Genomic DNA, 25,004 nt, shown 5'->3' on the forward strand with positions numbered 1-25,004 from the left:
TCATACTGATCCCCTCCCTGTGTATGACAGGAGCCGAGTGCTGCAGGAGACAGTCACACTGCAGCACCCAGCTCCTGTGAGTGTGAGAAGATGGCATTTTGGTGTCACCCCCTCTGATGGTGACACCTGGGTGCGAGCCGCACCCCCCAACTGATGCCACTGGCACCCGTCACCCTTTTTTACCTTGCTGGATGCCACTTCTGTATAGAAGCCATAGGATGCACCCCTCTGCCACCTTCCTGCTCTTAGTGCACCCAAGGCACTAGATGTGTGATGTCATGATGTCACATGTACCAGGAGAGGGGTCGCTGGCCCTTAACACAACTTCTCCTGTTGTGATATGAAGTCCTTTTATTCCTGCTCATGCATCTAAAAGCCTGGGAGGACTGCAGCCCATAGGTAAAATCCGCCACTAGTTATAACGTAATAGACCTTGAACATTACACTCTATACACAGGCCGAAAAGTGCAGTATAGTACAAATACTCTCTTTTCCGCAGTGATGGGCAACAGGCGGTCTAAGGGCCACATATGCAACCTTACAATACTTTAATTGCGTCTCCCAGTTACTCCTTACATTAGCGTCAGATTTGTTTGTTAGAATTTGGAACACATTTAAAATGCCTGCTTATACTGTATGTTATTACAGATACCTTACCTACATTTTCTGTCTGCTCTGTGGAAGAAGCCTCCATGAACTGTTTTTTCTGTTTTATCAGATAACAATCAATAATGTGTTGAGAGTTATCTGTCAGTCACCACTATGTAGTTACTAGTACTAATGGATCATTCGAGACAAGTCCAGATATACCCCCCTCCACACTAGTTACTTGGTGGCAGGTTCTCCTCTTTTGGGCTGTCCTGTCTCCAGTACTGGGAGCTGTTGTGGAGGGGTTCACTACGATCTGCCGGCGGTCGGGCTCCCGGCGACCAGCATACCGGCTCCGGGAGCGCGACCGCTGGCTTACCGACAGTGTGGCGAGCGCAAATGAGCCCCTTGCGGGCTCGCTGCGCTCGCCACGCTACGGGCACGGTGGCGCGCTATTTTATTCTTCCTCCAGGGGGGTTGTGGACCCCCACGAGGGAGAATAAGTGTCGGTATGCCGGCTGTCGGGATCCCGGCGTTGGTATACTGTGCGCCGGGATCCCGTCAGTCGGTATACTGAATACCACCCGTTGTGGAGGATACTGTGTATGATAGAGACATGACAGCCTTCTTCGATTATTATATAGGTTTAGAGGTGACATTACATAGCTATTGCTACTTTGTCACCAAATTCCCATGTTCTGTTAGATTGTCTTTGGGAACTGATGTGGTAAACTTCCACACTTCCTACATTTTTCTAGTTTTGTCCTTGTTTAGTATTATGTATTTAATGTTTTGTTGCATTGGTAACTGTATATATTAGGTTATATGAGTTATATATTAGGTTACATGAGTAAAATAAAAAAAAAGCACATCTTTCTTAATATGATCTGAAATAGGGATCAGTATGATATCCCAGCTGTCGGGATCCCGGCGGTCAGGAGACGCTACACCCGCCGTGCACGTCGGGTGTAGCGGGCCAACCTCACGCTGCGCTGCACAGTCAAGAGGATCCCGCCGCCAAGGTCTAGAGGAGCTGAAAGGAGGAGACCATCGGATTAACACATCCAGCTAAAGATCCAGTACAAATTCAGGATAAATAGAACACCTGAGGGATAAAGATACCTTTATGAGCATCACTTATCATTTTCTTCACGTGAGTTGGGTACGCTTTACATAAAGCTCCCTGCTTTCCATTCCATCCTCTCCACCCGTTAAAGATACCTTTATATAAGGTTTCATATACTTACCTTTGTAAGTTATGGCTTCACCCAGAAAGATCGCCTCAAGATGAGTATACCACTTTACAGGTAAAACAACGTACTTTACCAAATTCATGCAAAATCGTTATGCTAACAGTAATTGGAGTTGCTATTTATTTATTTATTATTTATTAACAGTTTCTTATAGCGCAGCATATTCCGTAGCACTTTACAATTCGAACAACAGTAATAGATCAAAACTGGGTAATAACAGACAGAGATAGGAAGGCCCTGCTCGCTAGCTTACAATCTATAGGGAAACAGGCATTGATACACAAAGATAAGTGCTATCTATTACATAATGGGGGTAATTCCAAGTTGATTGCAGCAGGATTTTTGATAGCAATTGGGTAAAACCATGTGCACTGCAGGGGAGGCAGATATAACATGTGCAGAAAGAGTTAGATTTGGGTGGGTTATTTTATTTCTGTGCAGGGTAAATACTGGCTGCTTTATTTTTACACTGCAAATCAGATTGCAGATTGAACACACCCCACCCAAATCTAACTCTCTCTGCACATGTTATATCTGTCTCCCCTGCAGTGCACATTGGCCCTCATTCCGAGTTGTTCGCTCGCAAGGCGATTTTAGCAGTATTGCACACGCTAAGCCGCCGCCTACTGGGAGTGAATCTTAGCATCTTAAAATTGCGAACGATGTATTCGCAATATTGCGATTACACACCTCGTAGCAGTTTCTGAGTAGCTCCAGACTTACTCGGCATCTGCGATCAGTTCAGTGCTTGTCGTTCCTGGTTTGACGTCACAAACACACCCAGCGTTCGCTCAGACACTCCTCCGTTTCTCCGGCCACTCCCGCGTTTTTTCCGGAAACGGTAGCGTTTGTTCCCACACGCCCATAAAACGGCCTGTTTCCGCCCAGTAACACCCATTTCCTGTCAATCACACTACGATCGCCTGAGCGAAGAAAAATAAGAATTTACTCACCGGTAATTCTATTTCTCGTAGTCCGTAGTGGATGCTGGGAACTCCGTAAGGACCATGGGGAATAGCGGGCTCCGAAGGTGGCTGGGCACTCTAGAAAGATTTCAGACTACCTTGTGTGCACTGGCTCCTCCCACTATGACCCTCCTCCAAGCCTCAGTTAGGATACTGTGCCCGGACGAGCGTACACAATAAGGAAGGATTTTGAATCCCGGGTAAGACTCATACCAGCCACACCAATCACACCGTACAACTCGTGATATGAAACCCAGTTAACAGTATGAAACAACTGAGCCTCTCAACAGATGGCTCAACAATAACCCGATTTAGTTAACAATAACTATGTACAAGTATTGCAGATAAACCGCACTTGGGATGGGCGCCCAGCATCCACTACGGACTACGAGAAATAGAATTACCGGTGAGTAAATTCTTATTTTCTCTGACGTCCTAGTGGATGCTGGGAACTCCGTAAGGACCATGGGGATTATACCAAAGCTCCCAAACGGGCGGGAGAGTGCGGATGACTCTGCAACACCGAATGAGAGAACTCCAGGTCCTCCTCAGCCAGGGTATCAAATTTATAGAATTTTGCAAACGTGTTTGCCCCTGACCAAGTAGCAGCTCGGCAAAGCTGTAAAGCCGAGACCCCTCGGGCAGCCGCCCAAGATGAGCCCACCTTCCTTGTGGAATGGGCATTGACAGATTTTGGCTGTGGCAGGCCTGCCACAGAATGTGCAAGTTGAATTGTACTACAAATCCAACGAGCAATAGTCTGCTTAGAAGCAGGAGCACCCAGCTTGTTGGGTGCATATAGGATAAACAGCGAGTCAGATTTTCTGACTCCAGCCGTCCTGGAAACATATATTTTCAGGGCCCTGACCACGTCTAACAACTTGGAGTCCTCCAAGTCCCTAGTGGCCGCAGGCACCACAATAGGCTGGTTCAAATGAAACGCTGACACCACCTTAGGGAGAAACTGGGGACGAATCCTCAATTCTGCCCTATCCATATGGAAAATCAGATAAGGGCTTTTATAAGACAAAGCCGCCAATTCTGATACTCGCCTGGCAGAAGCCAAGGCCAATAACATGACCACCTTCCACGTGAGATATTTCAGATCCACGGTTTTTAGTGGTTCAAACCAATGTGATTTTAAGAAACTCAACACCACGTTGAGATCCCAAGGTGCCACAGGAGGCACATATGGGGGCTGAATATGCAGCACTCCCTTTACAAATGTCTGAACTTCAGGTACTGAAGCTAGTTCTTTCTGAAAGAAAATCGATAGAGCCGAGATCTGTACCTTAATGGAACCCAGTTTTAGGCCCATATTCACTCCTGCTTGCAGGAAATGCAGAAATCGACCTTGTTGAAATTCCTCAGTTGGGGCCTTTTCGGCCTCACACCATGCAACATATTTCCGCCATATGCGGTGATAATGATTTGCTGTAACCTCTTTCCTGGCTTTAATAAGCGTAGGAATGACTTCCTCCGGAATGCCCTTTTCTTTCAGGATCCGGCGTTCAACCGCCATGCCGTCAAACGCAGTCTTGGAACAGACAGGGCCCCTGCTGTAGCAGGTCTTGTCTTAGCGGCAGAGGCCACGGGTCCTCTGAGATCATCTCTTGAAGTTCCGGGTACCATGTTCTTCCTGGCCAATCCGGAACCACGAGAATTGTGTTTACTCCTCGCTTTCTTATTATTCTCAATACCTTTGGTATGAGAGGCAGCGGAGGGAACACATAAACTGACTGGTACACCCACGGTGTCACCAGAGCGTCCACAGCTATCGCTTGAGGGTCTCTTGACCTGGCGCAATACCTCTCTAGTTTTTTGTTTAGGCGGGACGCCATCATGTCCACCTGTGGACGACCCCACTGATGTACAATCATTTGGAAGACTTCTGGATGAAGTCCCCACTCTCCCGGGTGGAGGTCGTGTCTGCTGAGGAAGTCTGCTTCCCAGTTGTCCACTCCCGGAATGAACACTGCTGACAGTGCTAGTACATGATTTTCCGCCCATCGGAGAATTCTTGTGGCTTCTGTCATTGCCATCCTGCTTCTTGTGCCGCCCTGTCGATTCACATGGGCGACTGCCGTGATGTTGTCTGACTGGATCAGCACCGGCTGGTGTAGGAGCAGGGATTTTGCTTGACTTAGGGCATTGTAGATGGCCCTTAGTTCCAGAATATTTATGTGAAGGGAAGTCTCCTGACTTGTCCATAGTCCTTGGAAGTTTCTTCCCTTTGTGACTGCCCCCCAGCCTCGCAGGCTGGCATCCGTGGTCACCAGGACCCAGTCCTGAATGCCGAATCTGCGATGAGATAGTGCTACTCCCACCAACAACTGTTCTTTGGACCGTGCCTTTACTAGGAGATCGTCCAAGTACGGGATAATTAAAACTCCCTTTCTTCGAAGGAGTATCATCATTTCCGCCATAACCTTGGTAAATACCCTTGGTGCCGTGGAGAGTCCAAACGGCAGCGTCTGGAATTGGTAATGGCAATCCTGTACCACAAATCTGAGGTACTCCTGGTGAGGATGGCAAATGGAGACATGCAGGTAAGCATCCTTGATGTCCAGGGAAACCATGTAACCCCCCTCGTCCAGGCTTGCAATAACCGCCCTGAGCGATTCCATCTTGAACTTGAATCTTTTCATGTACATGTTCAAGGATTTCAAATTTAAAATGGGTCTCACCGAACCGTCCGGCTTCGGTACCACAAATAGTGTGGAATAGTAACCCCGGCCCTTTTGAAGTAGGGGTACCTTGATTATCACCTGCTGGGAATACAGCTTGTGAATTGCCGCTAGCACCGCCTCCCTGTCTGAGGGAGCAATCGGCAAGGCAGATTTTAGGAACCGGTGGGGTGGAGCCGCCTCGAATTCCAGCATGTATCCCTGAGATACTACTTGAAGGATCCAGGGATCCACCTGTGAGCGAGCCCACTGATCGCTGAAATTTCTGAGGCGGGCCCCCACCGTACCTGGCTCCACCTGTGGAGCCCCACCGTCATGCGGCGGACTTGGAAGAGGAAGCGGGGGAGGACTTTTGTTCCTGGGAACCTGCTGTCTGTTGCAGCCTTTTCCCCCTACCTCTGCCTCTAGACAGAAAAGACCCTCCTTTTCCACGCTTGCCTCTCTGGGTCCGAAAGGACTGAACCTGATAAAATGGCGCCTTCTTAGGCTGTGAGGGAACATGGGGTAAAAATGCTGACTTCCCAGACGTTGCTGTGGAAACTAGGTCGGAGAGACCATCCCCAAATAATTCCTCCCCTCTACAAGGCAAAACTTCCATGTGCCTCTTGGAATCTGCATCTCCCGTCCACTGACGAGTCCATAAGCATCTCCTAGCAGAGATAGACAATGCACTTACTCTAGATGCCAGCCGGCAAATTTTCCTCTGTGCATCTCTCATATATAAGACTGAATCTTTTATATGGTCAATCGTTAGCAGAATAGTGTCTCTGTCTAGTGTGTCAACACTTTCTAACAGTTTTTCTGACCATGCAGCGGCAGCACTGCACATCCAAGCTGACGCAATAGCTGGTCTAAGTATAATGCCTGAGTGTGTGTATACAGACTTCAGGATTGCCTCCTGCTTTCTATCAGCAGGCTCCTTAAGGGCGGCCGTATCCTGAGAGGGTAGTGCCACCTTTTTTGACAAACGTGTGAGCGCTCCATCCACCCTAGGTGGTGTTTCCCAACGTGACCTATCCTCTGGCGGGAAAGGGAACGCCATTAGTACCTTCCTAGGAATTACAAATTTTTTATCAGGGAAAAGCTACGCTTCTTCACACACTTCATTTAGTTCATCTGATGGGGGAAAAACTACGGGTAGTTTTTTCTCCCCAAACATAATACCCTTTTTTGTGGTACCTGGATGTAAATCAGAAATGTTTAACACCTCTTTCATTGCCTCAATCATGCAGTGAATGGCCCTGACAGGCATTAGGTTTGGCTCATCGTCGTCGACACTGTTATCAGTATCCGTGTCGACATCCGGGTCTGCAAACTGAGGTAGCAAGCGTTTTAGAGCCCCTGACGACCCCTGAGGCACCTGGACAGGCACGAGCTGAGATCCCGGCTGTCCCACATTTGGCATGTCGTCAAATTTCTTATGTAAAGAATCTATACGTGCACTCATTTCTTTCCATAAGTTCATCCACTCGGGTGTCTGCCCCGCAGGGGGTGACGTCCCTTCAAAATGCCTCTGCTCCGCCTCCACCTCATTATCCTCATCAAACATGTCGACACAGCCGTACCGACACACCCCACACACACAGGGAATGCTCAACAGAGGACAGGACCCACAAAAAGCCCTTTGGGGGGACAGAGTGAGAGTATGCCAGCACACACCAGAGCACTATATATATACAGGGACTAACTGAGTTATGTCCCTAATAGCTGCTTTTCATATAATATATATATATATACTGCCAAATTTAATGCCCCCCCCTCTCTTTTCCCTCTTACTGTTACTGTATATTGCAGGGAAGAGCCAGGGAGCTTCCTTCCAGCCGAGCTGTGAGGGAAAAATGGCGCCAGTGTGCTGAGGAGATAAGCTCCGCCCCTTTTTCGCGGCCTATTCTCCCGCTTTTTATGGAATTCTGGCAGGGGTATTTACCTCATATATAGCCTCTGGGGTTATATATTGAGGTATTTTAGCCAGCCAAGGTGTTATTATTGCTGCCTCAGGGCGCCCCCCCCCCAGCGCCCTGCACCCTCAGTGACCGGAGTGTGAAGTGTGAGAGGAGCAATGGCGCACAGCTGCAGTGCTGTGCGCTACCTTGGTGAAGACAGAGTCTTCATGCCGCCGATTTTCCGGACCATCTTCTTGCTTCTGGCTCTGTAAGGGGGACGGCGGCGCGGCTCCGGGACCGAACACCAAGGACTGGGCCTGCGGTCGATCCCTCTGGAGCTAATGGTGTCCAGTAGCCTAAGAAGCCCAATCCGGCTGCAAGCAGGCGAGTTCGCTTCTTCTCCCCTTAGTCCCTCGCTGCAGTGAGCCTGTTGCCAGCAGGTCTCACTGAAAATAAAAAACCTAAGTCTATTCTTTCTAAGAGCTCAGGAGAGCCCCTAGTGTGCATCCAACCTCGGCCGGGCACGAATTCTAACTGAGGCTTGGAGGAGGGTCATAGTGGGAGGAGCCAGTGCACACCAGGTAGTCTGAAATCTTTCTAGAGTGCCCAGCCACCTTCGGAGCCCGCTATTCCCCATGGTCCTTACGGAGTTCCCAGCATCCACTAGGACGTCAGAGAAAAGCCGTGAGTAAAAATCCAAACTTCATAGCAAATTTACTTGGCGCAGTCGCAGTGCGGACATTGCGCATGCGCACTAAGCGGAAAAACGCTGCGATGCGAAGAAATTTTCCGAGCGAACGACTCGGAATGACCTCCATGGTTTTGCCCAATTGCTAACAAAAATCCTGCTGCGATCAACTTGGAATTACCCCCAATGGTCCTGCCAGATTGCAAAGGTTCTTAATGGGCTGTATGATATGGTCACTTGGCAATGTTGCCCACAGTTAGGAGGATGGGAAAGTGAAGAAAGTCAAAATATGTGAAGTTATGTGTGATCTGTACAGGGGGGATGTAATCAGATAGGAGACATTGAAGGTTGCATAGGTGGGTCTGGAATTTGATAAGCTTGTCTGAAGAGGTGAGTTTTCAGGGAACACTTGAAGGTCTGTAGACTGGAGGTGGATCTTTTTGTGAATGGGAGAGCATTCCACAGAGTGGGTGCAGCACAGTAAAAGTCCTGTATTTTTGAGTGGGAGCAAGTAATGCGTGTGGATGAGAGGCACAGATCTTTTGCAGAGCGGAGAGGTCTGGTAGGGAGATATTTTGAGATGAGTGAAGAGATATAAGTTTGGCGCAGTTTGGTGAATAGCCTCGTAGGCTCTAGGGGATGTAACTGAACTCGCAAAAGGTGCAGCAGGGTCCTGAAAACCACGGAATAGCATCACATGCGCAGTAGCACGTTGCAGGACGGACCACCTGTGAGAGCCTTGGCAGGTACCCGTTATCTCTGTACTATATGAAGGAGGCTGTCCCAAGAGCATTGATAGGGGCCTTTCAATTTATTTTCCTTTTTTTCGGGGGGAGGGGTTGCTATGTTATGACAGTTGCTGGGATCCCAGTGGTCAGCATACCGACACTGGGATCCCGGTGCAGAATGTCGTCGGGGTGGGGAGCACAACAAAGCCCCTTGCGGGCTCGCTCTGCTCGCCAAGCAGCGGGCTCGGTGGCTCGCCACAGGTTTTATTCCCACTCTATGAGTGGGAATAGACACTGTGGGTCAGCATTCCGACTGCCAGCATTTTTAGCGTTCGGGATCCTGGCATCTGCATGGTGACCGCCGGGATCGTGAGCGCTGGTAATTTAACTAGATCCCCTTGGGTGTAACTCCCTTCAAGGCCATATCTATGTGGAGTTTATGTGTTTTCCCCTTCTTTGCATGGGTTTCCTCCCACAATTCATAAATCGGGATGCGGTCGAGATCCCACCGGCACAATACCGACACCGGAATCCCGACCGGCACAATCCCGACATATTTTCCCTCTGTGGGTGTCCACGACACCCATAGAGGGAAAATAAATTAGTGTGCCGAGCGTAGCGAGTCACCGTGCCCGCAAAGGGCTGCGTTGCGCTCGCCCCTCTGTCAGGATTGTGCCGGTCGGGATTCCGACCGCCGGGATCTCATACTGATCCCCATAAATCATACTGGTAGTTTACTTTTATTGGCTTGTAACAAAGATGTTCACCTAATATATAGGGTAGGAAATGTAGATTGTAAGCTCCACTGGTTCATGGGCTGACGTAAATGATTAAATGGAATACATACTGGAGACTGGCTGACGGGATGCAGCTGACAGCAGCATCCCATCAGCTGGAATCACGGCAGCGAGTCCCCTCACTGCGCTCGCCACAGGTTATATAGCCATTTGGGTGGCATACCCTCCAGCTGTACCTTTTTTTATGGTCTGTACCGATTTTTGTCTCTCCAAACTTCCATTGAACGTATAGGAAAAGGACCTTTACCCGTGGCCACGCCCCCTTTCCTAATCTGTACTGATTTTTATGTTTAAAATGTTGGAGGCACTGGCGTTTCTATAATAGGTGCAGTGTGTGCGGTGCACACGGGCCCCTGAGTCCAGAGGGGGCCCACACCGCACTCATTTTTTTTTAACACTCACCCCCTCGGAGTCCCGTGCCGCTGTAAGAGGTGCGGCGGTGCGTGTGGTGGTGCCTGCTGCCGTGCAGGTGTAGCTTCGGTACTCACCAGGCGCCGCTCTCTCTCACCTTCAGGTACCGGAACCTTCAACGGACCTGGCAATCTTCAGTCGGATCTGGACACGGCGATTCCCTCTCGGAGCTGACCGACGAACGAGCTGAGGAGAAAATGGTCTACCTTAAGGGAGGTATCCACCCTTCTTCCACCGGAAGAGGGGATACCCCAGGTGTGACAGCGACCTTCACCGGTTGAGTGAAAGGTCATCACTGGCACAAAGCCTCAGCCACCCAGATTTCACACACTCGCGCTCTCGCACGTAGTGTGATGAAGGGGATTCTCACGTCCGTGAGCAATCCCTATTCCGGCACTCGGGGGACAGACAAGGGACAAACGCACACAGATGCCACTCACCGTCAGTTCCGCACTGCGAACGTCTTCTTCTCTTACAGGTCCCTGTAAGGAGGCAAACAAACAAGCAAACAGCCGTGCAGGGCCTAACCCTAACCTAGTGTCACACCCCTATACTAACTACAACGGCAGAGCCCTCAAACTAGCTCTGTGGGTGTGGTGCAAAAAACTAAACACATTTAACAAGCTCATACTTTGCCCCGCACGGTAACAACAGACATCACGATACACAGTGCACGCAACTACCACGGTGCTGTCCCTTTAGGTACCCGACTCAGAACACCCGGTAGTGGGGGCCGCACAGCTCACCCAACCTCCCGTACTCTCTTTCCAGGGCTCAGGCCGAGCGGGCCTGCCTGCCTAAACACCTTGGGGTGAATTGGGCCTAGTGCCCAGTGCCACCTCTATTCACTTTGGGGGAACCACTTATTTATTGGGCCTAGCGCCCCTTATTTGCGTACGGACCCGAGGCCCGACTTTACCCACGGGCCTAGTGCCCGCCTAACTCGTCCCTCGTTGGGTGACCTGGGCCTGGTGCCCAGGGTCACCTTATGTTACCCTAATTGGCCAAAATACACTAGGGCCTAATGCCCTCTAATGTCCCCACAGGCCTATTGCCTGGATTGCCGCTCGAGCCTAATGCCCGCCTATCTTGCGCCACGGGCGACTAAATGTGGCCGCGGGCCTAGCGCCCGGCTAACAGGGCCACGAGCCCGACAATGTGCCCACGGGCCGAGAGGGCCCGACTACGTGCCCACAGGCCGGAAGGGCCTGACTGTGCCCACGGGCCTAATGCCCGAACACCCGGTGGTCTAGGGAGGAGCGGGTACAGGGGCACCTGAGAAGGGCCTACCTGACCCGCTGGGAGAGGCACCAGGGGGGAGCTTCGTCAGCTCTCTTACTTTCCACCCCTGGTGACCTCTCCGGCGCTCTTTTTCAATCTTCGGCCGCTGGCCCGTCCTGGCCAGCGGCGCCACCGCCGCCTCGCCACGTCCAGCCACCGCTGGACATCTTCTTTCCCGGGCATGGAGTCTTCCGGCCTCTTCCGCGGCCACCGGAGCTCTTCTTTCCGCGGCCGTCGTCTTCTCTCCCGCGCCGACTTCCTCCTCTGGGTCCCGGCCGCTTCTTCTTCCGCGCGCTTCTGATCCTCTTCGGCTCCCGCCCGGCGTCTGACGTCAGGGCCTGTGACGCGGCGAGCGCCGATTGGCCGCTTTTGATTGGCCTGCGCCCCGCGAGCCGTGATTGGCTCGCGGACGGCGCCGGATTCGAAAAGCCGCGGGCGGCGCTTCTGATTGGCGGCCAGAACGGCGCCAAGTTTAAAGCGCCGCCACCGCGCCGCTACCTGCCGCCGACAGCCTGGTGCAGGGAAACATCCGATCCCTGCACCAGACACCCGCCGCTGCACACCCAGCGCTGGGGACAGACAAGCTGCCCCAGCGCTGTCCACAGCCAGGGACAGCACCTCTGATGTGCCCACAGGGCACATCTCTACACCGCCATCACCGTCGCTGTTAAAACCCCGTGAAAATGGCACAGCTGCCATTTTCACAGAGTTCTGCGCATGTGCAGTAGAGAAATCACTGGGAGAATGGCCACTGTGCCATTTTCCTGGAGATCTGCGCATGCGCAGTAGAGTCTGAGCCCTCTAGTGCTCAGACTCTACAGCGCTCCCGCAGAGTGGAGGAGCAGTGCCGTTTCTAGAGGCGGGCGAGCCGTGCAACCGCACGGGGCGCCCGCCGCGGCACTCTGCAGGTCCTTTTCCCCCTCCTCCCCCTTCCCGAGTACTCCTGTTCGGGGGGGCGGAGTTTTGCTCAATGACGCGGTTGCGTCATGACGTCACAATGCAATCGCGTCATTCCGCGAAACTCCGCCCCCCGAACAGGAGTACCGATGACAAGAGGAGGGGGAGCCAGCTGGAAGGAGGAGGCAGCCGGCGCGGGCCGAAGAGCGGAAAGAGCCTCTTCATACTGTATGTGAGTATTCTCTCTCTCTCTCTCCCTCCCCCCCTCCCTCTCCCTTCCCCTCCCCCCACTTGACACTTGCCTGCCGTACTGTGTAAAATGGGGACACTTGCCTGCAATACTGTATAAAATGGGGACACTTGCCTACAATACTGTGTAAAATGGGGACACTTGCCTGTAATACTGTATAAAATGGGGACACTTGCCTGCAATACTGTGTAAAATGGGGACACTTGCCTGCAATACTGTGTAAAATGGGGACACTTGCCTGCAATACTGTGTAAAATGGGGACACTTGCCTGCAATACTGTGTAAAATGGGGACACTTGCCTTCAATACTGTGTAAAATGGGGACACTTGCCTGCAATACTGTATAAAATGGGGACACTTGCCTGCAATACTGTATAAAATGGGGACACTTGCCTGCAGTACTGTGTAAAATGGGGACTATTTCCTGCAATACTGTGTAAAATAGGGACACTTGCCTGCCGTACTGTGTAAAATTGGGACACTTGCCTGTCGTACTGTGTAAAAATAAGATTTTACTTACCGATAAATCTATTTCTCGGAGTCCGTAGTGGATGCTGGGGTTCCTGAAAGGACCATGGGGAATAGCGGCTCCGCAGGAGACAGGGCACAAAAAGTAAAGCTTTTTCCGATCAGGTGGTGTGCACTGGCTCCTCCCCCTATGACCCTCCTCCAGACTCCAGTTAGGTACTGTGCCCGGACGAGCGTACACAATAAGGGAGGATTTTGAATCCCGGGTAAGACTCATACCAGCCACACCAATCACACCGTATAACTTGTGATCTAAACCCAGTTAACAGTATGATAACAGCGGAGCCTCTGAAAGATGGCTTCCTACAACAATAACCCGAATAAGTTAACAATAACTATGTACAATTTATGCAGATAATCCGCACTTGGGATGGGCGCCCAGCATCCACTACGGACTCCGAGAAATAGATTTATCGGTAAGTAAAATCTTATTTTCTCTATCGTCCTAGTGGATGCTGGGGTTCCTGAAAGGACCATGGGGATTATACCAAAGCTCCCAAACGGGCGGGAGAGTGCGGATGACTCTGCAGCACCGAATGAGAGAACTCCAGGTCCTCCTTAGCCAGAGTATCAAATTTGTAAAATTTTACAAACGTGTTCTCCCCTGACCACGTAGCTGCTCGGCAAAGTTGTAATGCCGAGACCCCTCGGGCAGCCGCCCAAGATGAGCCCACCTTCCTTGTGGAGTGGGCCTTTACAGATTTAGGCTGTGGCAGGCCTGCCACAGAATGTGCCAGTTGGATTGTGCTACAGATCCAACGAGCAATCGTCTGCTTAGACGCAGGAGCACCCATCTTGTTGGGTGCATACAATATAAACAACGAGTCAGATTTTCTGACTCCAGCTGTTCTTGCAATATATATTTTTAATGCTCTGACAACGTCCAGTAACTTGGAGTCCTCCAAGTCACTTGTAGCCGCAGGCACTACAATAGGCTGGTTCAGATGAAATGCTGACACCACCTTAGGGAGAAAATGCGGACGAGTCCGCAGTTCTGCCCTGTCCGAATGGAAAATCAGATATGGGCTTTTGTAAGATAAAGCTGCCAATTCTGACACTCTCCTGGCAGAAGCCAGGGCTAGAAGCATGGTCACTTTCCAAGTGAGATATTTCAAATCCACCTTATTTAGTGGTTCAAACCAATGAGATTTTAGAAAATCCAAAACTACATTGAGATCCCACGGTGCCACTGGAGGCACCACAGGGGGCTGTATATGCAGCACTCCCTTAACAAAGGTCTGGACTTCAGGGACTGAAGCCAATTCTTTTTGAAAGAAAATCGACAGGGCCGAAATTTGAACCTTAATAGATCCCAATTTGAGACCCATAGACAATCCTGATTGCAGGAAATGTAGGAATCGACCCAGTTGAAATTCCTCCGTCGGAGCACTCCGATCTTCGCACCACGCAACATATTTTCGCCAAATTCGGTGATAATGTTGCACGGTTACTTCTTTCCTTGCTTTAATCAAAGTAGGAATGACTTCTTCCGGCATGCCTTTTTCCATTAGGATCCGGCGTTCAACCGCCATGCCGTCAAACGCAGCCGCGGTAAGTCTTGAAACAGACAGGGACCCTGCTGAAGCAAGTCCCTCCTTAGAGGTAGAGGCCACGGATCTTCCGTGATCATCTCTTGAAGTTCCGGGTACCAAGTCCTTCTTGGCCAATCCGGAACCACTAGTATCGTTCTTACGCCTCTTTGCCGTATAATTCTCAATACTTTTGGTATGAGAGGCAGAGGAGGAAACACATACACCGACTGGTACACCCAAGGCGTTACCAGCGCGTCCACAGCTATTGCCTGCGGATCTCTTGACCTGGCGCAATACCTGTCCAGTTTTTTGTTGAGGCGAGACGCCATCATGTCCACCATTGGTCTTTCCCAACGGGTTACCAGCATGTGGAAGACTTCTGGATGAAGTCCCCACTCTCCCGGGTGAAGATCGTGTCTGCTGAGGAAGTCTGCTTCCCAGTTGTCCACTCCCGGGATGAACACTGCTGACAGTGCTATCACATGATTCTCTGCCCAGCGAAGAATCCTTGCAGCTTCTGCCATTGCACTCCTGCTTCTTGTGCCGCCCTGTCTGTTCACATGGGCGACTGCCGTGATGTTGTCCGACTGGATCAACACCGGTTTTCCCTGAAGCAGAGGTTCTGCCTGGCTTAGAGCATTGTATATTGCTCTTAGTTCCAGAATGTTTATGTGAAGAGACGTTTCCAGGCTCGTCCATACTCCCTGGAAGTTTCTTCCTTGTGTGACTGCTCCCCAGCCTCTCAGGCTGGCGTCCGTGGTCACCAGGATCCAATCCTGTATGCCGAATCTGCGGCCCTCCAATAGATGAGGACTCTGCAACCACCACAGAAGAGACACCCTTGTCCTTGGAGACAGGGTTATCCGTAGGTGCATCTGAAGATGCGACCCTGACCATTTGTCCAACAGATCCCTTTGGAAAATTCTTGCGTGGAATCTGCCGAATGGAATTGCTTCGTAAGAAGCCACCATTTTTCCCAGGACTCTTGTGCATTGATGTACAGACACCCTTCCTGGTTTTAGGAGGTTCCTGACAAGCTCGGATAACTCCTTGGCTTTTTCCTCCGGGAGAAAAACCTTTTTCTGAACCGTGTCCAGAATCATCCCTAGGAACAGCAGACGAGTTGTCGGCATTAACTGGGATTTTGGAATATTCAGAATCCACCCGTGCTGTTTTAGCACTTCTTGAGACAGTGCTAATCCCATCTCTAGCTGTTCTCTGGACCTCGCCCTTATTAGGAGATCGTCCAAGTATGGGATAATTAATACGCCTTTTCTTCGAAGAAGAATCATCATCTCGGCCATTACCTTTGTAAAGATCCGAGGTGCCGTGGACAATCCGAACGGCAGCGTCTGAAACTGATAGTGACAGTTTTGTACAACGAACCTGAGGTACCCCTGGTGTGAGGGGTAAATTGGAACGTGGAGATACGCATCCTTGATGTCCAAGGATACCATAAAGTCCCCCTCTTCCAGGTTCGCTATCACTGCTCTGAGTGACTCCATTTTGAACTTGAACTTCTTTATGTACAGGTTCAAGGACTTCAGATTTAGAATAGGCCTTACCGAGCCATCCGGCTTCGGTACCACAAAAAGAGTGGAATAATACCCCTTCCCTTGTTGTAGAAGAGGTACCTTGACTATCACCTGCTGAGAGTACAGCTTGTGAATGGCTTCCAAAACCGTCTCCCTTTCGGAGGGGGACGTTGGTAAAGCAGACTTCAGGAAACGGCGAGGTGGATCCGTCTCTAATTCCAACCTGTACCCTTGAGATATTATCTGCAGGATCCAGGGATCTACCTGCGAGTGAGCCCACTGCGCGCTGTAATTTTTGAGACGACCGCCCACCGTCCCCGAGTCCGCTTGAGAAGCCCCAGCGTCATGCTGAGGCTTTTGTAGAAGCCGGGGAGGGCTTCTGTTCCTGGGAAGGAGCTGCGTGTTGCTGTCTCTTCCCTCGACCTTTGCCTCGTGGCAGATATGAATAGCCCTTTGCTCTCTTATTTTTAAAGGAACGAAAGGGCTGCGGTTGAAAAGTCGGTGCCTTTTTCTGTGGGGGAGTGACTTGAGGTAGAAAGGTGGATTTCCCGGCTGTAGCCGTGGCCACCAAATCTGATAGACCGACTCCAAATAACTCCTCCCCTTTATACGGCAAAACTTCCATATGCCGTTTTGAATCCGCATCGCCTGTCCACTGTCGCGTCCATAAAGCTCTTCTGGCCGAAATGGACATAGCACTTACCCGTGATGCCAGTGTGCAGATATCCCTCTGTGCATCACGCATATAAAGAAATGCATCCTTTATTTGTTCTAACGACAGTAAAATATTGTCCCTGTCCAGGGTATCAATATTTTCAATCAGGGACTCTGACCAAACTACCCCAGCACTGCCCATCCAGGCAGTCGCTACAGCTGGTCGTAGTATAACACCTGCATGTGTGTATATACTTTTTTGGATATTTTCCATCCTCCTATCTGATGGATCTTTAAGTGCGGCCGTCTCAGGAGAGGGTAACGCCACTTGTTTAGATAAGCGTGTTAGCGCCTTGTCCACCCTAGGAGGTGTTTCCCAGCGCTCCCTAACCTCTGGCGGGAAAGGGTATAATGCCAATAATTTCTTTGAAATTATCAGCTTTTTATCAGGGGCAACCCACGCTTCATTACACACGTCATTTAATTCTTCTGATTCAGGAAAAACTATAGGTAGTTTTTTCATACCCCACATAATACCCTGTTTAGTGGTACCTGTAGTATCAGCTAAATGTAACGCCTCCTTCATTGCCAAAATCATATAACGTGTGGCCCTACTGGAAAATACGGTTGATTCGTCACCGTCACCACTGGAGTCATCGCCTGTGTCTGGGTCTGTGTCGACCGACTGAGGCAAAGGGCGTTTCACAGCCCCTGACGGTGTTTGAGTCGCCTGGACAGGCACTAATTGATTGTCCGGCCGCCTCATGTCGTCAAACGACTGCTTTAGCGTGTTGACACTATCCCGTAGTTCCATAAATAAAGGCATCCATTCCGGTGTCGACTCCCTAGGGGGTGACATCCTCATATTTGGCAATTGCTCCGCCTCCACACCAATATCGTCCTCATACATGTCGACACACACGTACCGACACACAGCAGACACACAGGGAATGCTCCTAACGAAGACAGGACCCACTAGCCCTTTGGGGAGACAGAGGGAGAGTTTGCCAGCACACACCAAAAGCGCTATATATATATATCAGGGATAGCCTTATAATAAGTGCTCCCTTATAGCTGCTTTGTTATATCAAAATATCGCCATAAATGTGCCCCCCCCTCTCTGTTTTACCCTGTTTCTGTAGTGCAGTGCAGGGGAGAGACTTGGGAGCCGTCCTGACCAGCGGAGCTGTGAGAGGAAATGGCGCCGTGTGCTGAGGAGATAGGCCCCGCCCCTTTTCTGGCGGGCTCGTCTCCCGCTATTTAGAAAAATTAGGCAGGGGTTAAATATCTCCATATAGCCTCTAGGGCTATATGTGAGGTATTTTTAGCCTTTATAGGTAATCATTTTGCCTCCCAGGGCGCCCCCCTCCCAGCGCCCTGCACCCTCAGTGACTGCGTGTGAAGTGTGCTGAGAGGAAAATGGCGCACAGCTGCAGTGCTGTGCGCTACCTTTTGAAGACTGCAGGAGTCTTCAGCCGCCGATTCTGGACCTCTTCTGTCTTCAGCATCTGCAAGGGGGCCGGCGGCGTGGCTCCGGTGACCATCCAGGCTGTACCTGTGATCGTCCCTCTGGAGCTTGATGTCCAGTAGCCAAGAAGCCAATCCATCCTGCACGCAGGTGAGTTGACTCCTTCTCCCCTCAGTCCCTCGCTGCAGTGATCCTGTTGCCAGCAGGAATCACTGTAAAATAAAAAACCTAGCTAAACTTTTTCTAAGCAGCTCTTTAGGAGAGCCACCTAGATTGCACCCTTCTCGGCCGGGCACAAAAATCTAACTGGAGTCTGGAGGAGGGTCATAGGGGGAGGAGCCAGTGCACACCACCTGATCGGAAAAAGCTTTACTTTTTGTGCCCTGTCTCCTGCGGAGCCGCTATTCCCCATGGTCCTTTCAGGAACCCCAGCATCCACTAGGACGATAGAGAAATGGGGACTCTTGCCTGCCATACTGTGTAAAATGGGGACACTTGCCTGCAATAATGTGTAAAATGGGGACACTTGCCTGCCGCAATGTGTAAAATGGGGACACTTGCCTACCACAATGTGTAAAATGGGGACACGTGCCTGCCGCAATGTGTAAAATGGGGACTCTTGCCTGCCGCAATGTGTAAAATGGGGACACTTGCCTGCAATAATGTGTAAAATGAGGACACTTGCCTGCCGCAATGTGTAAAATGGGGACACTTGCCTGCCGCAATGTGTAAAATGAGGACTCTTGCCTGCCGTACTGTTTAAAATGGAGACTTTTTTTTTCCTGTGGTGGCCGTGATGATGAGATCAGATGAGGCCACGTCCATTTTAATGAGGCCACACACCCTTGCCGGGAGCGCGCGCGCCTTCGGCGCGCGCTTGCTTTTTCTTTTTCTATCTATTGGGGGGGGCACATATAGATTTTTTTTATGTCAATGGGTGGGGTGGGGGCGCATTTTTAAATCTTGCACTGGGAGCCAAATTAGCTAGAAACAGCCCTGTGGAGGAGGCCCGTATGGAGGAGGCAGCACACGGGCCTCCTCCTCTCTTAAAGCGCCCCGGTTGGAGTGTATGGGGTGGTGACGTGAACCCACTCCCCAAGTGGCAATTCTGAGTTGTGGTCGGAATTCCAACCGCCTGCATTCCCAGTCTGTCGGGATTTCAGCGTTGGTATTCCGAACATCGGGATCCCGACACGCAGTATACTAACCGCATCCCGACTAAATATACCTCGCAAAGCACTGAGGAATATGTGTGTGTGATTTATAAATAATTGATCATAAAATAAGTCAACAGAACAGTCTACATTTAATCTATTAAGATCACTCTGGTGAATGCAGCAATACAAGGTATGTCTCCCTGGCCAGGATATATTACAAACCATACAGGAACAGAGCCTGGATAAAGCTGAGCACGTCTTGTTCTCTACTCGCACTGAGTCATATGCAAAACCGATTTGTGACATTTCCAGAGAAGCAGCAATAAGGAATCTATAGCAGCGTGGAACAGTCCTGTCCCTTTAAATGGCTGTCTTACGGCATCAGACAGAGCAGGGAGTCCATGTGGAGCTGATCCATGCCTTGTTGTCCCGGCTTATGATTGGCTGAACTGGGAATGACATATTTTAATGATATGCAAACGCACTGCAGGGGGGCGGGGCGTCTGGAAAACACGTACCGGAGCCCTCGTCCTCCTCTGGAATGTGCCGAGATAGAGTGTGTGTAAGGGAGGGTGGAGGAAGCTCCGGCCAGTAATGCATCGGTCTACGGACAGACGTGTCTGAGGTGTCACTTGGGCACGAACAGGTTAAACAGCAGTCATCTGTATTACCCCCTCGCAGTGCAACTTCCAACACTGCTGGCTGTGCCCACCACACACTGGCAGGAAGTGGTTAATATGAGCTGCAATGAAAACCTGTGTGTGAAGTTGGACATGCAGTGAACGGAATATGCTCCGTGCATTATGCTGCCTGTAATGAGAGAGAGAGAGAGAGAGAGTGTGTGTGTGTGTGTGTTAGTGGTGCATGTGTAGCTTACACCAGTCAGTGTGACGGTGAAATGCTGTGTGCTTGTCTAGAGTCTAACCCCTCCCAGCACCTGCCTCACCCTGCACACCTTACATTCTGTGCTGCATCACATAAGCAGAGACTGAGCATGTCCTCATACTGTACATAGACTGTACATAGACTATCCTCACACATGCAGTACCAGGTTATAGGGGTGGCCATCGGTGGCTAGTACCAGTAGATGATCTGATGGTGGACATCGGCCATGGACAATGTCCGACAACAGAAGCAGTCTGCGAAGTTGGGGTTCATCGATGGTCCCGCCATCGGTGGTTAACCGATTTGTTCAGTACATGAGAGTCAGTGTGAAGTGTTGCTGAATTGTGTTTACCATCGTTACACTGCACCAGTACAGAATTGCATGTTGCACACATTGCAATAGATACATACACGTGTCACAGAACAAGATATTCATCACGGGTGGGTGTTATTATTCATTATCCAGAGCTTGGCAGCTTGCTGTTGTCGGACTACAAATATCAGCAGGCTTTCTGGGACTTGTAGTTTCACAGCAACTGGAGAGCCCCAGCTGATAGAATGTGGGAACACCGCCACTGTCTGTGGGGAGTTATACAGCCCTGTGTGTGCGCGTGTGATGAGCTGCTCACAGGGAGGGGGGTTCGGGGGTCTGTGTGACAGGCGGAGGGATGAGGACATTTTCAGGGCAGGGTGTTTATCACGCACACGGAGCCGGAGCTCAGCCCTCACTCCTCCCTCCCTGGCTGTGACTCAGCCCACCCCCGGCCCGGCTCCAGTCTCCGGGTTTTCCCCCCGCCCGGTAGTAGCTCAGAGCTCTGCGAGTCCCTCTTTTTTTTTTTTTTCTTGTTGTGTTTCTGTTACTCATCGCCATCTTGTTGCAGCCCTCTCCTTGTCTGGCAGGGCTCGCTGGGGGATCGGGGTGACAGTAGCTGGCTCTGTATGATCTAGTGACCGGTCTCCCAGCGGAGGAGGCTGCAGACAGCCGGCAGTGGCCCCAGTGTGTGACTGATCGCAGGCAGAGACACCGCGGCGGAGCTGGAGACATGAGCCTGGAGACCCTGTTACAGGCAGCCCTGTTCCTGGAATGGCAAGCCCAGCAGCAGCAGCGGAGCCGGGGTAAGGCTGGCGGGGGTGATGCCGCACTCATCTGTCTGTCCCTGTGATTGCTCCGCATCCCCTCTGTGCGGCAGCAGCACTGCGGGGACACATCGCGCCGCTGCCCGGGGTGCGGGTGTCAGGGAGGCGGAATAGCTGTAGCACAGCATAGGGAACCGGTGTGGTACGCTGCAGGCAGGCGGCATAGGGCAGTGTGGCACAGGGGGTATAGGGCAGCGCAGTACAGCAGGGTCTCTGGATGTGAGCATCAGGGAGGCAGCAGTGCGGGGTTACGGCTGCAGCCGTGTCACAGCGGGGCAGGGTGCCAGGGTCTCCCCCGGGTGATGGAAGAGACGGCGGCAGGCAGGGCGGTGGCAATGCTCCAGCCGCACTTTGCATAATACCCTGACACGGGCTTGCTGTCATATGACTCCTGGCGGCCTTTCCCCTTAACCCCCGTATGGCCGGTTACCGGGCGCTCTCCCCGGCCCGCAGCGGCGAGTCTGCAGCGAGGACATATCACCCCTCCCCGGCCGGGCTGCACCGTGCCTGGCCCCGCAAGCCCTGGTGGTGATGGGCGGCAGCAGAGCGCCGGGATACCGCAGCCAGGGCGGGGATGTCCGGGGCAGAAGGGGTTACACATGTGTCTGGTGACGTGTCAGGCCACGCCCCTCCCCCCACGTGCACCGAGAGACACTCCCTGACAGGGGGAGGGGCAGCGCGAGTCTGAGCGGGAGGCAGACAGGGAGGGGGCGGGGCCAGGCCGGGCAGCACGCACGTGGTATTAACCACGTAACCCGCCGCCTCCCACGGCCACAGGGCCCCTCCCACGGCAGATCCCTCCCACAGCACAGCAGCACCGATCCCCAGCATAATGCAGCCAACCAGTCTGAGTCCTCGTAGTGTACGGCCTCTGTGCCCCCTCCCCACTGGTGACACGCTGTCCCCGTCCTGCAGCCAGTGCGTGGAAACCTCCCACGCCCCCAGTAGCGCACGTAGGGAGTAGTGTTACATTGTTGACAGAGATCTTTCCTAGCATTACCACATAGACTGCAGTGAGACACCCTGGCATGTGACCCTGTGTGGGTGCTGGTTCCCTGATCTGCTGTCACTGTATTGTGCATTATCAGTTGTAGAAAATAGGTCTGTGGGAGATTTCAATTGTTATTTGTGCTCTTATAAGTGATGTGCGCCTGATGGAGCTATTTGATTGATTTGCATGAGTGCTGTGGGTGCACATTACTTACCGCATGCGCTGCGCCAAAATGCACCGGTTCACCAGTGTCAGGGCTGAAACACACGAGGCGGCTGGCGCCGCCCGGCAAACACCCGGCCGGCTTTAAACCGCTGCCGTGATGTAAAGACACATGCAGCGCAATGTGTCCTTACACACGGCACGGTCTCGGCCCGGCTGCCGGGTTGCAGCCGGGTCTCACCACTGGAAGGTCCGGCTGCCAGGCGGGCGCCGGGCCGTCTTTGCAGCCAGTAAACCGTGTGTGTGAAGAGGAGCTTTCACACACAACGTTTTTTTCCCAAGCCGTGTCTGATTCTGCGCATGCGCACAGCATCACACACGACTCAAAGCCGTCCGGTGTGACAGACTCTGCCGGTTTCTCCCGGATGGCAAAAAGCCAAACAAAGTTTGTCCGGCTTTTTGCCATCCGGGAGAAACCGGCAGAGTCTGTCACACAGGACGGCTTTGAGCTGTGTGTGATGCTGTTTATCCGGCTTTTTGCCATCCGGGAGAAACCGGCAGAGTCTGTCACACAGGACGGCTTTGAGCCGTGTGTGATGCTGTGCGCATGCGCAGAATCAGACACGGCTTGGGAAAAAACCGTTGTGTGTGAAGGCTCCTCTTCACACACACGGTTTACTGGCTGCAAAGACAGCCAGGCGCCAGCCCGGCAGCCGGACCTTCCAGTGGTGAGACCCGGCAGCGTGCCGGGACCGTGCCGTGTGTAAGGACACATTGCGCTGCATGTGTCTACATCACAGCAGCGGTTTAAAGCCGGCTGGGTGTGTTTCGGCCCTATAGCAGCTACAGTTAAACCCGTCTAAACTATTGGGCATGTCGCCGAAACTGTAGTTTGGGCGCCGCTTCTCACATATTTCTGCTCCTAATCTCAGGATGGTGTGAGTGGAAATAACGGCACTGGCCCCCATCGGCAAAACAATGATATATCTCCGAAGGGTGCCTATTCTTGTATCCCCCCCCCCCCCCCAATAGGCTGTAAGCCCCATAGGAGGTGACACCTGCTGTCCTAAAATCCATAATTAGAAAACTGATTTTGTTTGAAAATTTAGCAATCGCTGCTGTACTTCCAGCGCCCCAAACCCCCCACATTTATTAATATCTAAAATTAATAAAAAAATATTCACCTGTTCACAAATGTGTTTCAGCCCCAAAATCCAACATTGATTGAGATTGAGTTTAAATCGATTAAATTCTATTCCCTGTTCTACACTGTATAATGCTTTCTATAACTGCTTTGCACTGTGCATGATATGGCGCCCACAGTGTCAGGCCTCCTTTCCAATCTAAAATATCACATGTATGTGAGCTACACACAACCCTGTAGCATGATGGCTCTCGTACACTGTGTGTTAGCTGTGCTGAGAACATACACCCTCTCCACACACAGACACAAGCATCCTGTATCTCCCACAGGCAGCTAACAGTCTGATAGCCATCCCCTCATTGCCTCCTACTGTGCAGCAGCCTTCATTCTCCACCTGTCCTGTACATTGCATGTTAGTTTGTTGTCTTTTATGCCTTACAATGAGATGTTATACAATCCTACAGCATGACTGTATGCTAAATGTGCTTCGCCCAGCAGGGAAATAATCTGTATATGAACTAATCACATATATCAGTTCAGATACATTTGTATGCGAGTCGGCATATGCAGTAACCCGCCAGTGTCTGCTGAGACATTAACAGTCTCCCACCACAGTATATATTGCAGTATGCAGTGGTATTGCCAGCTATCAGCTGTGAGTAAGCTGACTGATCACATGTCTATATTATGTAACGAGCTGTTACACGCAATAAAAATTGTGCTTTATAACAATATGCATTGTTTCCTATACATGGTGTGCTCCTAATACTCAATGTATTGTGTACACACAGTTGCTGGTCAAAGTCTAAATGCAGGCAGCTATAACTCTACAGGCACTGGCAGCATTATTACTAATAAGGCTGCAGGATTATTCCATTTTTTTAATTATTATTCCAGTGTTTTCTCTTTTCATTTTACAGCCGCATTGCTGCACAAGATTTCTTTTGTGGTTATTTGCACCTTCCAGGATTTTTCTTTTCTTTCTCTCCTCAGCACAGATGTGAAGGGGGTGGAGATTAGGAGGAGGTGGGTCCTGTGTTGTATAGTCCCCCCTTTTTCTTCCCCTCACTCCTGTGTCTGGTTGTTGGGAGAGCCCTTCTAAATACACTGGGGTGGGGGAAGGGCAGACACTACAGGGCAATCCTTAGCCAGCTTCCTGGAAGCTCATGTACAGTGAGAAATATGAGCTTCGTGTCGCTTAGACTGGGCTGCTGCTGCTGGGGCATCTGATGTGTAAATTGAAGGACATTGAATCTGGTGTAAAAAAAAGATACTGTTAATTAGTATTTTCTTCCGTGCATGGTTCAGTTTTATTTGCATTCTATAAACCTATCAATATCTGTGGCTCAGATTAGTGTCAATATATATTTTCCCTGAATATGA

The 25,004-nt window shown here is 51.1% G+C and overlaps 1 protein-coding gene across 2 annotated transcripts in view; it reads left to right on the top strand.

Moving 5' to 3' along the window:
* The first annotated feature begins 20,968 nt into the window (after positions 1–20,968).
* The window catches only part of MNT (MAX network transcriptional repressor), a 147,211-nt gene continuing 143,175 nt past the window's right edge, over positions 20,969–25,004 (top strand). Inside the window, exon 1 of one of the 2 annotated variants that reach the window (XM_063956032.1) lies at positions 20,969–21,303. In XM_063956032.1, coding sequence (XP_063812102.1) covers positions 21,231–21,303 — 73 coding nt within the window. In that variant the 5' untranslated portion in view covers positions 20,969–21,230. The remainder of the gene's footprint in view (positions 21,304–25,004) is intronic. The other variant, XM_063956033.1, reaches the window with a different exon arrangement.

This window comes from Pseudophryne corroboree, chromosome 2, assembly GCF_028390025.1.
Source record: "Pseudophryne corroboree isolate aPseCor3 chromosome 2, aPseCor3.hap2, whole genome shotgun sequence".
Taxonomy (NCBI): domain Eukaryota; kingdom Metazoa; phylum Chordata; class Amphibia; order Anura; family Myobatrachidae; genus Pseudophryne; species Pseudophryne corroboree.